The sequence below is a fragment of the Mustela lutreola genome, chromosome 5 (genome assembly GCF_030435805.1).
Source record: "Mustela lutreola isolate mMusLut2 chromosome 5, mMusLut2.pri, whole genome shotgun sequence".
Taxonomy (NCBI): domain Eukaryota; kingdom Metazoa; phylum Chordata; class Mammalia; order Carnivora; family Mustelidae; genus Mustela; species Mustela lutreola.
This window is the reverse complement of record NC_081294.1, coordinates 58630152-58643625: the sequence shown is the minus strand read 5'-3', so window position 1 is coordinate 58643625 and position 13474 is coordinate 58630152. Positions and strand designations below refer to the sequence as shown.

Genomic DNA, 13474 nt, shown 5'->3' with positions numbered 1-13474 from the left:
CTACTGGGGGAGCCTTTATCTCTCCTCTTGTGTCTAATTTGGGGGTAATTTGCAGTCTCCCCTGTGCGCTACCTTCATTCCTGGGTTATTCCCAGACCAGGACTACCAGGATTTATTTTTTAAAAAGAAAAAAAAAAAAAAGAAAGAAAGAAAAGAAAAGAAAAGGCTGAGTTTAAGGACAGCCAGGAAGTGGGGGGGAGGGGAGGCAGAAGTCCAGTGAGAGAGTCTCCCACCCCTCTCAGACCTGGGGGGTGGGCACTGAGGAGTACTGCTCTTGTTTCCTCAGCAGGACAGAGCACAGAGGGGAGCAGGGCCAGACAGGAGCGCTGAGGGTGCCGACGGAGCTCCAGCTGTTTCCTCTGTACCTGCACACAGGCGTGGGCACTGCCATTGCCTTGCAGGCCGTACCCTGTCTGGGAAGGAGGCAACAAGCTGGTGTCGAGCTCATGGGTTCCTGGTCCAGTCACTGGCTCTGAGCCAGTTCCCGAGGGAGGCCTCACCCCCTGGGATTGCCGTGGGTGAGCCCAGAGCTGCGCACCGGTGCGTGAGGGAAGCAAAAGCACCAGGGGCTCTGTGGGGTGGGGACATGGACCGTGACCTGGAGCCGCGTCCTCACCTCTCTCATTCCCAGCACGACCGTGGGCCAGCCTATCCATCTCTGGTGAGCCCTGGGTCCTGACATCCTCAGTGTGCTTAGAGGGTTAGCAGGCTCCGTCTACACCACCAGATTTCACCATTCACAGAACACTATTGCTTGTGCAAGGCATGTACAGGCTCTTTGCTCCCGAGACTGGATTCTTCCTCCAGTTTGTGTAAACACCATCGCTCTCCACTCCATCCGTCCCGCCTGGGATGCATTTCAGGCCCGACCGTTTGGGTGGTCCACGGAGGCCCCTTGCCAAGGAGCGCCCTGGGGAACGCGCAGCCCTGGGGACCCTGCAGGAGTTCACAAGAGGCCTGACGTGTGGTGATCAGGCATGAGGGGAGAGGCCTCCTCAGAGCTCGGGCAGACTTGGAAAGGATGGCCCCATGTCTTGGTGAGACCATGCTGTTAGAAAATACAATATCCCAAGCCCTGAATCCCACAAAGCAGTAACAGAAGGGTACCGTGTATCCACACAACCAAAGGAATATTTACTTAGGAAAGAGGGCGCCCCCTGGCGGACTTTTGATGCACCAGAAAGCCTGGCCTCAACTCCAGTTCTATGAGCTGTGTGACACCAAGCAAGTTACTTAAACTCTCTGAACCTCAGTCACCTCATCATAAAATGAAGCAATGATAATACACATAATACTCTTCTGATAGGTGTTGTTTGAAGGGTTTGACGTGATTCTGTGGGCCAGACCCCTCACATGGAACCCATTGCGTGATAAGTACTCAGAAAGTAGTAACTAGAAAGTGTCCATTTATATGAAGGATCTCAACTGTAGAGCTAGAAGCTAGAAGCTCTACAAACATCCCACCCCCGCAGAGGGCACATTTTATATTTTTTTCCTGCCTTCCACTTGAGAAGCACTGCTAGGCGAGAGTTTCTGATGAAAGGAGAAAATCAGCTTGAGACTCATCCTCTTAAATGTGCTCATCCCCGAGCTTTAGAAAAAAGGATCACCCTGAAAAGACTTACGGCTGCATGCGACCTGTTTGACATGCAAGCTCCAACCGTGCAGGACTGGGGTCCCTCCACAGCCACAGGTGCTGTAGACCAGACATCAGAGAGCCCCACCATCCAGTTCTCAGTCCAGGGGCACCTGAGGGTCCCCTCTGACTGCAGGGCCCGTGATTCCCTCCCTGCATCCTGACCCACTCTATCCCCTCTTTCTAGAAACCTGAGTAACAATAAGATCAAAGAGGTGAGAGAGGGTGCCTTCGATGGAGCGGCCGGTGTGCAGGAACTGATGCTGACCGGGAACCAGCTGGAAACGCTACACGGGCGCATGTTCCAGGGACTCAGCAGCCTCAAGACTCTGTGAGCGCCTGGAGCCTGGGCCAAGGCTTGCAAGGAGATGGGAGGGCAAGGGACCGGTGGGGGACTCTGAGGCTGGGGCGGGCAGCCCCTGGGCCTGGGTCCTGTCCCGACAAGCTGAGCCCCTCCCTTCCTGGAACCAGAGAGGCGCTGGATATTTGCCAGCCCTTGATGGGCAAGAATTTAGCATGTTCGGCTCCCCAGCCCACACACCCCAAAAAGTCCTTGCCTTGAGGTGTGCACATAGACAGATTCATGCCAGAAATGTGCTGAGAGAGGCACACACACACTTACCCACTTAGACACAGACACATATGCCTAAATGTGACACACTCACAAGCAGCATGCAGATAAGCACAGACACAAACAAGCGTGTGCACACAAGCACACACACACACAAGCTGATGGCCCACAGCCACACCCTTTTTATTAAAAAAGATTTTATTTATTTATTTGACAGAGATCACAAGTAGGCAGAGAGGCAGGCGGGGGTTGGGGGGAAGCAGGCTCCCTGCTGAGCAGAGAGCCCGATGTGGGGCTCCATCCCAGGACCCTGGGATCATGACCTGAGCCAAAGGCAGAGGCTTAACCTACTAAGCCACCCAGGCGTCCTCCCCAGCCGCACCTTGATTCTCCTTTCTCCTCACAGAAATATACAGGCAGACACTGACCACCACACAACATACATGTGCACATGTATGCACTCATGACATGCACATTTACGTAAAGCACTCACAGGCAAGAGTGTACGCACACATTCATGGGGGGCTGCAGCGGGACCCCACACCCTGCTATCACAGAACAAGCCTCAGCATCGCGACTGGTCTGGGCCTGCAGTTGGGGAAAGCATCCCACCTACACACACACACACCCTGTGGCTCGATGGGGAGAAGATCATGCCTGTGTTCCCTCATCCCTACCCCTCTCTTTGCAGGATGCTGAGGAGTAACCTGATCAACTGTGTGAGCAATGACACGTTTGCTGGCCTGAGTTCAGTGAGGCTGCTGTCCCTCTATGACAATCGGATCACCACCATCACCCCTGGCGCCTTCACCACCCTTGTCTCCCTGTCTACCATGTAAGTCCCCTGTACCTGCACTGCACACTGACTCTGGGCTCCTCTCCTGCACACCTCTCCCCTGGCAGCTCCCTGCTATGTTTGGCCAAGGTCACCTACCCATTTGTCAACTTAATAACCATTTGCTGGGCTCCCTCCGTGTGCCAGGCACCATTTGGTGCTGAGGATTCACAGACATGGTCCCTCCTTGCTGGAGCTTATAGCATAGTGAATGATCACAGAACAGAGGTCCACAGTAATAGCAAAACCCAACATAGACTTTGTCAAAGAACACTGGAGTCGTGTTCTGGAAGGTGAGTGGGTGTTAGGTTGTTCAACAGAATGGGAAGTGCATTTCTTTCTATCAGAAGAACATGTGCAGAGGCCCTGTGGTGGATCACTGCAGAGCAGATGTACGAGACAGAGCATGGTCCAACATGGTTATAGCACAGAGTAAGGGAGGATGAGGTATGAGGCAAGGCAGGAGGGAGGCTAGGGCCAGGTTACAGGCTTGCCGTGGACTATTTTGGTCTCCATCTAAAGCATGTCAGGAAGCCACTGCAAGTTTTAAGCAGGCCGGTGACATGGTCTGACAGGGTTTTAAATGATGTCACTGGCTGCTTAAATGTGTGTCAGAACCAGAATTAGAATCTAGCCTTCTGGACACCTAAACGAGTGCTCCTGCCCAGATAATTCACTGTATTGGCAAAGCGGGCTTTAGAATAGTAAAGTGATGGGATCTAGAGCAAATTTCCTGGGTTCAAACCCTGGCTTTATCTCTTACTAGCTGTGTGGCCTTAGAAGAGTTACTTCCTCTCTGTGTGTTTCAATTGTTCCTTCTGTGTAATCCATCTCATAGGATTGTTATGAGGATTGAATCTGTTAGTATGATTGTTATGAGGATTGAATCTGTAGTTGTAAAATGGACAGGAGAGGTCTGACATATAGACACTACTCAGCATTTATGATTGCACATAGTATTTCCACAGGCTGCATTAACCTTAGTTGCTGGTTCATCCTTCTCTCTCTCCTTCCCAGTGACTCTTTGAAAGATAGAAGAGAAGGCTTTTGGTTGCATCTCCTATTGCTGCTTCTTATTCCTGTATCCCACCTCACTGGGAATAAAAGCCAAATTATAAATGTCCTGAAGGACCCACACCATCTGGTCCCTCCTAACCTCCCTCCAGGCCAGCGCCGCCCCCACAAGTCTCCTCACTGGCCCCCATGCCCTAGATCCACTCCCACTACCTGGAAGCGCCTTCCCCTGGCCTCCTTCCAGTCTTTGCTCAAGGTTACCTCACCCTATTCTGCCCCCGTGCCATCCCCTCCAGCTCCTCAGCCCAGCTGTGCTGACCTCTGCAGCGTGGACCATTTCTTAGTTGACCATACAACCAACCTTTGCCTTGCTGATCCGTGCTGTCCACCTCCCATCAGCTGGAATGGGAGTTCCAGAAGGACAGGGATGTGCGGCTCTTCTGTGCACTGCTATGTCCACCATGCCTGTATGTGTGCCTGGCACTGAGTGCCCATCATATACCTGGAGAATGAGGGCATGAATGGAATGAATGAATGACAGCAAGACGGGGGTGGGGCAGGGGGCTAGGAACTGGCACCAGCAGGTTGGTTTATTTGAGCCCACTTTTCACCCCTCCTGTGTGTCTCCGCACTGAGAATCCAGAGACACACAAGATGCCCAGAGAGGTAGAGTCACAACACATCAGGGGAACCAGCTTTGACACGAGAAGAAACTTGCCTGACTTGGCACAGCTGGAGCACATCAGTGTCAGAATTCAAACTCAGGCTGTCTGACTGCCAAGCTCTTAATTTGTCCTGTCTTACCATAGCCACTCAGGGCTCTCTGGCCTCTTAGGTAACCTCCCTAAGCCTTCCTTCCTTCCTGCGTGAGATGAGAATAATGCCCCGTCCATCCTCAGGCTCATGGAGTGCTGAGCCTAGTCCCAGTCCTCTAGCAACACTCACCCGCCCACAGCTGCTCTCCTCTTGGCCCTCCACCAAGCCAGTCACCGCATTCCCCAGATACATACACAGTGGCCGTGCTAGTACCGGGCAGGACCCCGGCAACACAGGATGGACAGACAGGTCTGATGCCCACACTGGGGGAGCCGAGAGTCTAAGGAGGGAGGCCAGTATGCGCTCTGTGGGCGCTGTGCCAGCCACATGGGGCAGATGCAACGCCTCATTTCCGTGTAAGCCAGGACTGAAGGAGGAGAGCAAGGAGGCAGCCAGGCAGACAGTAGAGAGAGTCATGCCAGGCGGGGGACCAGCGCCGGTGGGGGCGCTAAGTGTAAGAGAATGTGCTGAGGGGCTAAAGACAGTCCACAGCTGGAGCTCAGCGGAGAAGGGAGGGTGTGGCAGGAGACCACGGTCCTGTCGTCCTCAGAGGTCCAGAGCGAGAGCCTTGCAAAGATCGCCTCAGGATTCTAGAAGAGAGTCTGCATTTCCTTTCCCGGACCTCCTCCCTCCTTCCCCGGAACCCAGAGCAGGCCTCCCTGGAGAGCTGGGCTCCAGGATTGCAGCCCTGGATCCCAAGATCAGCTTCCACGGTAGAAGAGTGGGTCCTAACCACTCAGAGAGGCCCCTTCTTTCTTCCCAGAAACCTCCTGTCCAACCCTTTCAACTGCAACTGCCACCTGGCCTGGCTTGGCAAATGGTTGAGGAAGCGGCGGGTCGTGAGCGGGAACCCCCGGTGCCAAAAGCCATTCTTCCTCAAGGAGATCCCCATCCAGGATGTGGCCATCCAGGACTTTACCTGTGAAGGTGAGGAGGCTGGGCAGGGCAGAAGAGCAGTACCTGAGAAGCCAGGAAGCATATAAGAGAAGAGAGATGCAGCAGGGAACTTAACAGTCAGGACCCCCTGAGATCTGACACGATTCTGGCACCCTCTGGCATGCAGCTGTGGCTTTGAAGAGCTCTGCAGGGATGGGGCTAGCCATATGGCTCCCTCATGCAAATTAAGAAAAAGGGTCTCTTTCTAAAAGGGGTCTCTTTACTTTTGTCAGAAAATTATCATAGTACACTGATTTTTTAAAACAAGACACTTTATGGCTATAAGAATACTCTTGTACTAATGTCTTAATCTATCTCATCCACAGCCCAATAGATGATGAGGCACCCTAGTGTAGTACGCAACCTACACAACTGTGCATGAGAGCCCTGGCCCTCAGTTCTCCGGTCTGTGTCATGAGGCTCATATACCCTGAGAAACAGACTTCAAGAGGAGCTCCTGGGAAATTTCTGTCACTGGCTGGGTGGGAGGGGGGGGTTAGAATACCTGGAGGTCCAAGGCTTTGAGTGCCAGGATTCCCAAGGGCATATTAACATAAATTCAAGCCAGCACAATTTGTACTTGGTCAGCTATAGCTTATCTAAAGACAAATTAACTGGTTAGTAGATTAACTAAGGTTAAGGTATAATGGGGGCTGGGGACACATTCACCACCCCAGAGGGACTGTGTCCTTGGAAGGAGTGGAGAAAGGGAGGAGAAAGAGGTAGTAGACAGGACTGTCCACCTACCCTGGGCAGCTCCTTCAGTCAATTTGGCTTATCCCTGATTCGGTAACCTCTTCCCTATCTAATTCTCTGGTTAATCAAGTTTTTAAAGTCTTCAGGTAACGTTGAGTGTGGCAGCAGAGGGTGCCCTTTTCCCCAACCCAGGCATACGTTCTTTCCCCTTTGCCCATGGAGATTAGCAAGGCTTCTTATTTCTGGTTTGGGCTCCGAGTGGAGGGCTTCCCTTTCCTGAAGACGGCTTGGTCCTTGGCGCCTGGCCTTGCTCACCCCCCCCCCCACGAGAAGTTAGTGTACCCCGTGCTCATGCTAGGATCCTCCACAGGCAATGACGAGAGCAGCTGCCAGCTGGGCCCACACTGCCCGGAGCAGTGCGCCTGCGTGGAGACAGTGGTTCGCTGCAGCAACAGGGGACTGCACGCCCTCCCCAAAGGCATTCCCAAAGACGTGACCGAACTGTAAGTACCCCCACCTCGAATCCCACCACCGCCAGCATTCACCGTACTCCATCTCTAAGGTCTCCGGCATGACTGCCTGGGGTGCCCTTCCTTGAGGGGACCCCAGCACAGTGGCCTCAGAGCCTCCTCCCCAGTGCCCCTGCCTGACAGGTGACAACCATCAGGCCCTGAGAAGGTTACCGTCTTGTTTTCTAGATCACCCCAAAACACCTGCTCTGCGCTCTACCTTCCAGGTTCCCCAGCAGTCTCAGCCTGACACCAGAAACAGCCCGGGGTTAATAGTAAGAACATTGCCCAGCAGGCACTGTGGCTTCCAGAGCACTTCTACCAACATGATCCGTGCCCCCCTTACAGCCCCCCACGTCACAGATGAGATCTTAGCCCTGGGTCTTGCTCGTGCTCCACCCAGGAGCCATCTGACTCCACAGCCCGAGCTCCCCACATGAATTGCTCGGGGCTGTTCCTGCCCCGGAAACTCCCACTTACACAAAAGAGGTCTCATTCCCTTCCTGAAGCACTCTTCACGTTGTGGAGGAAGCTGTCTTTCCGCCCCGTGGAGAGCTCAGCCGGTCTGGAGGCAGGGAGGTGTCTCTCAAGTGGCCAGGAGCCCAGACCGCACACGCCATGTTCCGGCTTCCATTTGGCCACTCATTCACTCAGCACCTGTCTGTTGAGAGCCTGGTGTGTCCTCTGCTCACACTGGGGAGACCCCCACCCATGTGGGACCCCCACTTCACTGTGGAAGGTTGACGTATGCTCAGCCATCTCAGCAGCGTGTGCGAGGTGACAGCTATCACGGTGCCACAAAAGAGAGGACAAGGTCACTGTGACATCCTAGAGGAAAGACACTTCCTTTGGGTGTGGAGATCAGAGAATCAGAGAAAGCTTCCCTATGGAGATGAAGCCCGAAGGGCCAGGGCAGTGGGGGGGAGGGGCGCCCCACATGCCCCACGGCAGCTGCTATGGGTTATGGCAGAGCCAGGTCAGGTGTGACCAGGACCCAGAGTGCCAGCGCAGGAAGACACACTTGCCTGCCACTCCCCACCCATATCACAAGTGCACACCATGTCCCAGACCCCGGACATGCCCCTTCTTCTAAGGCAGCTTAGCATGCACCCTGCCCTCGGACACAAGTGGCAGAAGTGACCCGGACACCAGCAGGGACTGTTCTGTGATTGGCTCTGCCTGTGCTTCCCCGGGGGATCCAGAGTAGGACAGTGACATAGGATAGCAGGTCAATGCCTCGATGTGCATTGTGGCTCCCGACATCTCCCAACACTCAGGGAGACGGTGACCTGGGCTGCTCATGCCAGGAAAGGAAAGGAAAGGGAAGGGGGAAGGGGGAAGGGGAAGGGAAGGATAGGATGGGTGCGGGCAGGGAGGGAGGAAAGAAAGAAAAGAGAGAGAGATGGGGAGGGAGGAAGATCTCTAGTTCTTGACAGTCACTGAAACATCCACAACAACCCTGCGTTCAGGCTCTGGTTGTGCTGCTAGAGGTCAGCACGAGCACCACCATGTAGTGCCGCCAGCCCCAGACCCCGTCCCTCCCCCAGTGCTGTGGGGTGGGGGCCGCAGAAATGACCCAGGGACTCGCCTCCTTCCTAGGCCAACTGAGTGCCAAGTGACACATGCCAAAGAGGAAAAGAATGCCATGAAAACAGGCCTGTGGATGCTTTTCCCCAAAGCTCATGAAATAGAGATGCAAATAACAAAGATAATTGGCTGTAATGATAAACTCAACTCCTGGGCTTGGGGAAACACAGCTTCCTGCTTTGGAAATGATGGCAGCCCCCTCGGCCAGGCTGGTTTCCAAAGCACACCCAAGATGGCGGCCTTCACCTCTGAGCGCAGACTATTTCCTGGAGGGAAGGAAGTAGGAGGATCTGGGGAGGGTTTCTGAGGAAGGGGTGCAGGGAAACTGATGCTGGAAAAAGTACAAGTCAACAGGCCCAGAAAGCAGTGGCTTGGAGCCTTCGGTTCAAGGACCAGATTCAGTGTTTGGATCCAGTGCTGGTTTCCAGCTCCCTTAGGCATCATTAGTGGTCTCAGGCAGAGCTGCCAATGTACAAAACAATATTAGGTTTAATTCATTGAGAAGCAGAGAAAAAAAGGTCCACAGCATTTCTCCAAAGGGAGGAGGAGTGCTTCCTACCACAGGCACCAGCGAGGTGGTACCGCACTGACGGGAAGTGAGTTTTTCCCTGTCAGGCCTGCTCTCTTCTTGGATGAGGGGCCACCTGAGACCTGCGGCTCTCGCCCTGGCAGGTTCAAGCAGTCCCTGAGGTCAGCATGCCATCCCCCAGCTCTCTCTCAGTGCTGAGAACTAAGAGCCACTCCCTAAGCCTCATCCCCTGTAAGCAGCCAGTCAGGATCAGAAGGCAGCTTGGTCTGATCCCACATGCCATGCTCTTGTCCCCTACCCCAGAAGTTCTTAAATTTGGGGGTCTCAGGACCCCTTTAGGTATTTTTCAAAAGCCGATGAGGACTCTTACTTCCGTTTATGTGGTTATGACATTTACCATATTGGAAACAACTACTAAGGATTTTTTTTTAAATATACTTATTAATCCATTTAAAAATAACAATTTCTCATTGCATGTTTATATAAACAGCAAAGTTCTGTGGAAAACAAACCAAAAGAAATTTAATTGAGAAAAGGGACATTTTTACAAATGTGGTAGAAGGCAACTGGATTTTTTTTTTTTAATTTTTAAAATTTTTAAATTTTTTACTAACATATAACATATTATTAGCCTCAGGAGTACAGGTCTGTGAATCACCAGGTTTACACAGTTCACAGCACTCACCATAGCACATACCTTCCCCAATGTCCATAACCCCACCACCCTCTCCCTACCCCCCTCCCCACCGGCAACCCTCAGTTTGTTTTGTGACAGTAAGAGTCTCTTATGATTTGTCTCCCTCCCGATCCTATCTTGTTTCATTTATTCTTTTTCTACCCCCAGACGCCCACATTGCATCTCAACTTCCTCATATCAAGGAGATCATATGATAATTGTCTTTCTCTGATTAATTTATTTTGCTCAGAATAACACCCTCTAGTTCCATCCACATCATCGCAAATGGCAAGATTTCATTTCTTTTGATGGCTACATAGTATTCCATTGTGTATATATACTACTTCTTTATCCATTCATCTGTTGATAGACATCTAGGTTCTTTCCATAGTTTGGCTACTGTGGACATTGCTGCTATAAACATTCAGGTGCACATGCCCCTTCAGATCACTACATTTGTATCTTTAGGGTAAATACCCAGTAGTGCAAATGCTGGGTCATGGGGTAGCTCTATTTTCAACTTTTTGAGGAACTTCCATGCTGTTCTCCAGAGTGGTTGCCCCAGCTTGCATTCCCACCAACAGTGTATGAGGGTTCCCCTTCCTCCTCATCCTCGCCAGCATCTGTCATTTCCTGACTTGTTAATTTTAGCCATTCTGACTGGTGTGAGGTGGTATCTCATTGTGGTTTTGATTTGTATTTCTCTGATGCCGAGTGATGTGGAGCACTTCTTCATGTGTCTGTTGGCCATCTGGATGTCTTCTTTGCAGAAATGTCTGTTCACGTCCTCAGGCAACTGGATTTTTATAACCACTTCAGCATTCCCTGTGTCGTAACATGATGGTTTGGGTCAAGTGCAAGCAGCAAATCTGGCTTCACGTAGTCATGTGGTTGGAAAAGGGAGGATTTTCATAGCCCTTCCAAATAATTGTGAACATTCTTTGATATCACATGGGGTAGTTTCGTAAAGGCTAGTTGTTGTGTGAAACCCAAAGCTGTGTCAGTGGACTTTCTGTCCTATGTTACTTGAATGGCGCTTTCCCCCGTGAATGATCGTGTAACAGTGTGCACAGGTCATTTGGAAGATACTGGTTCACTGAGTTATGCAGAAATTTCTGAGGTTGGCACATTGCATCACACAGTATCAAGAAAGTCATAGTCAGTAACATCACCACAGACCCCCTCCGAAAAGCCTCCCAGGAAAGGAGGGAGACTGCTCAGTGTGGCAGTTACAAGTTTTCTAAACTTTGAATTTTCACTTGGAAGCAAGCTTGAATTTTATCACTGCCAATAAGTATTATTAGTGGTTTTCCTGGAAGTGACAGGCTTCCAGTATTTACTTTTGACACATTGCCAACTAAATACCCATCCTGGAGTGACCTGTTTGCTGGCCATTCTTCAAAGCAGAAATGCTTTATGGAAGATAAGTTTAAAAATGGCTAGTTGAGCTGGTAACTCCATGACACCACAGCTTTTTCTCCAGAAAACCAATGCCAAAATGCTTTGTGCATGTTTCCCATTTTGCCACGCAGAATAGTAAAAAGATGTGTGTTCAAGGGTTGATCTTCAGTGCAATTAATAATTTTTCGTGGCTTCACAGACGACATGATTAAATGAAACTGGTTTGTTTTTTTTTCTCACCTGCATGTCCTTAGAGGGGAAGAATAATGCCCCCTGTTACCACGTGGTGCCACAGCTGCGACTCATACTGAGGTGCAGGCGACTTCGCTGACCCATGCAAATGGAAAACAGTGTTTTAATTGTTATCAAAAAAGTAGTTCTAGTCTCCCAGAGCCCTGAAAAAGTCTAGAGGAGCTCCAGTAGCCTGTAGACCACACCTTTTAAGAACCATTCAAGTAATTACACATGACCCTGCAAGCAATCCAGACCCCCTCTGGAGGGGGACACTAAGGTCCTGATTTAGAAGCAAGCCTGCAAAAGCTTACTGACAGCAGGGCAGAAGCAGACGTGTCAGCCCCTGCCCCCCCAAGGAAGGTGACACAAATTCAGTCTGCAAAGGTAGGCTGTCGTCAGCTTCAGAAGAGTTCTGTTCTCACTGGGCCATGAGCCTCATCGATTCAGGCTTGCCATTCCAGAAGAACTGAAACCTAAAAAATCTCTTTGCTTGCATTTAAGGGAATGTTTATTAACATCAGACCTTCCTGATTCTGGAAACAAACCTGCGAGTCCACATCTTCCTGAAGGCTAAAGAGGAGAATGAGAATCTAGTGTCAGCAAACCATACCCTCTCCATCCCCCCATCCCCTGCCATCCTCTCCTGCTTAAAATCCAGGAAATTTTCAAACTGATTTCATGTGAGGACTGTGAGCATGGATTTGTTGTCCCACCACTAACATCCCAAGGAGAGGAGAAGGGAAGGATGACATATCTCCCCCAGGCACCATTGTGAGAAGAGGGGATTTCTGCTGGGGTGTGGAGGCTGGGGACATGGGGGAAGCAGGCTCACAGTAACCCCACATCCACAGTACTGATAGGAGGCTTGAAAGGGTTTGGGGCTTAACCATCAGGGCACAGGCTGAGACACAGCTCTGTGAGACTGTGTATGGCAGGGGGAGATGAGGAGAATGCGCTGCTAGAAGGAGGGGGGACGACCTGGCCTGGCACTGGTTAGCTCCAGAAGGTCAGAGGATGGGGGTCTGGGGCACAGCCAGCAGCTCAAGTCTAGGGTGATGGAGGTATGTGCTAGAGAAGGGGCAGAGCAATGTAGGAAGTGACAAGCACAGAGGCATGGCAGGGACGTACATGCGCAGGGATAGGGAGGAGTGCAGGCCTTTCTGCCCACCCCAGCCTTTAGGAAAGCAAGGGAAGATGTGTCTGTCCAGCTGCGATCGGCCACAGCCAGCAATCCGAGCGTGTACTGTGTGCCAGGCGCTGCGGTGGTTGATTGTTTCCTTTTGTGATCTCATTTAATCCTCCCAGGAATCGTACAAGGCAGGTATTGTTACTCTCATCTTGCAGAGGAGGTCACTGAGGCCCACAAAGGTTGAAGAATTTCTTGAGATCACACTCCCAGGAAGCAGCAGAGCATCGACATGAGACCAGGGCGGTCCGACCCCAAGGCCCATCCTTTAGCCACTCAGCTACTCCCATGGGCAGAGGCCTGGGTCCGCATGTGCTCTCTCCCCTGGCCTGGCTCATTGGTGATTTGCAGGAGGCAGTCATGTGTCTCCTTGAGATGCCATGAACATCACCTGCCACCTGCATTGCAGCAGGGAGAAGGCAAACCCAGCACCCCTGCCATGGTGCTAGAGGTGCCTATCTGGTTCCAACTGGGGCCATCCTGACAGCTGTGCCTTGTCTAATAATGCCAGCTGCTGCTTTCTTCATGTACTTGCCGCCTCCCCCCACCCACCCGCGCTGGGCGGTTCCCCGGAGCACTTTAGAGAGCAACTGGCTATATCCTTGCCTTTATCTGGCCCAAGGAGAGGGACAGAGATTGCCTGCAGCCAGCTGGAGGGCAGCTGGCTCTGGGCAGAGCAGCACTTAGGAGTCCAGGCACAAGCCTTGGCACAGAGAAGCCCTCAGCAGATGGCTTCAGTAGGGGATACTTCTAGGCTAGTGGGCAGTCACGGCCATCTGTGGGAGGGCCTGAGGGAAGCGGGAGCACAGGCCACAGGCTCAGAGGAGCCTTCTTCATGCTGTCACATG

General features: G+C 51.8%; 1 protein-coding gene across 1 annotated transcript in view; it reads left to right on the top strand.

Annotated features, from left to right (window-relative positions):
* The window catches only part of SLIT3 (slit guidance ligand 3), a 589205-nt gene that overhangs the window by 517029 nt on the left and 58702 nt on the right, over positions 1–13474 (top strand). Inside the window, exons 17-20 of the mRNA XM_059174255.1 lie at positions 1824–1967; positions 2899–3042; positions 5636–5799; positions 6875–7007. Of these exons, the coding sequence (XP_059030238.1) occupies positions 1824–1967; positions 2899–3042; positions 5636–5799; positions 6875–7007 (585 nt within the window). The remainder of the gene's footprint in view (positions 1–1823; positions 1968–2898; positions 3043–5635; positions 5800–6874; positions 7008–13474) is intronic.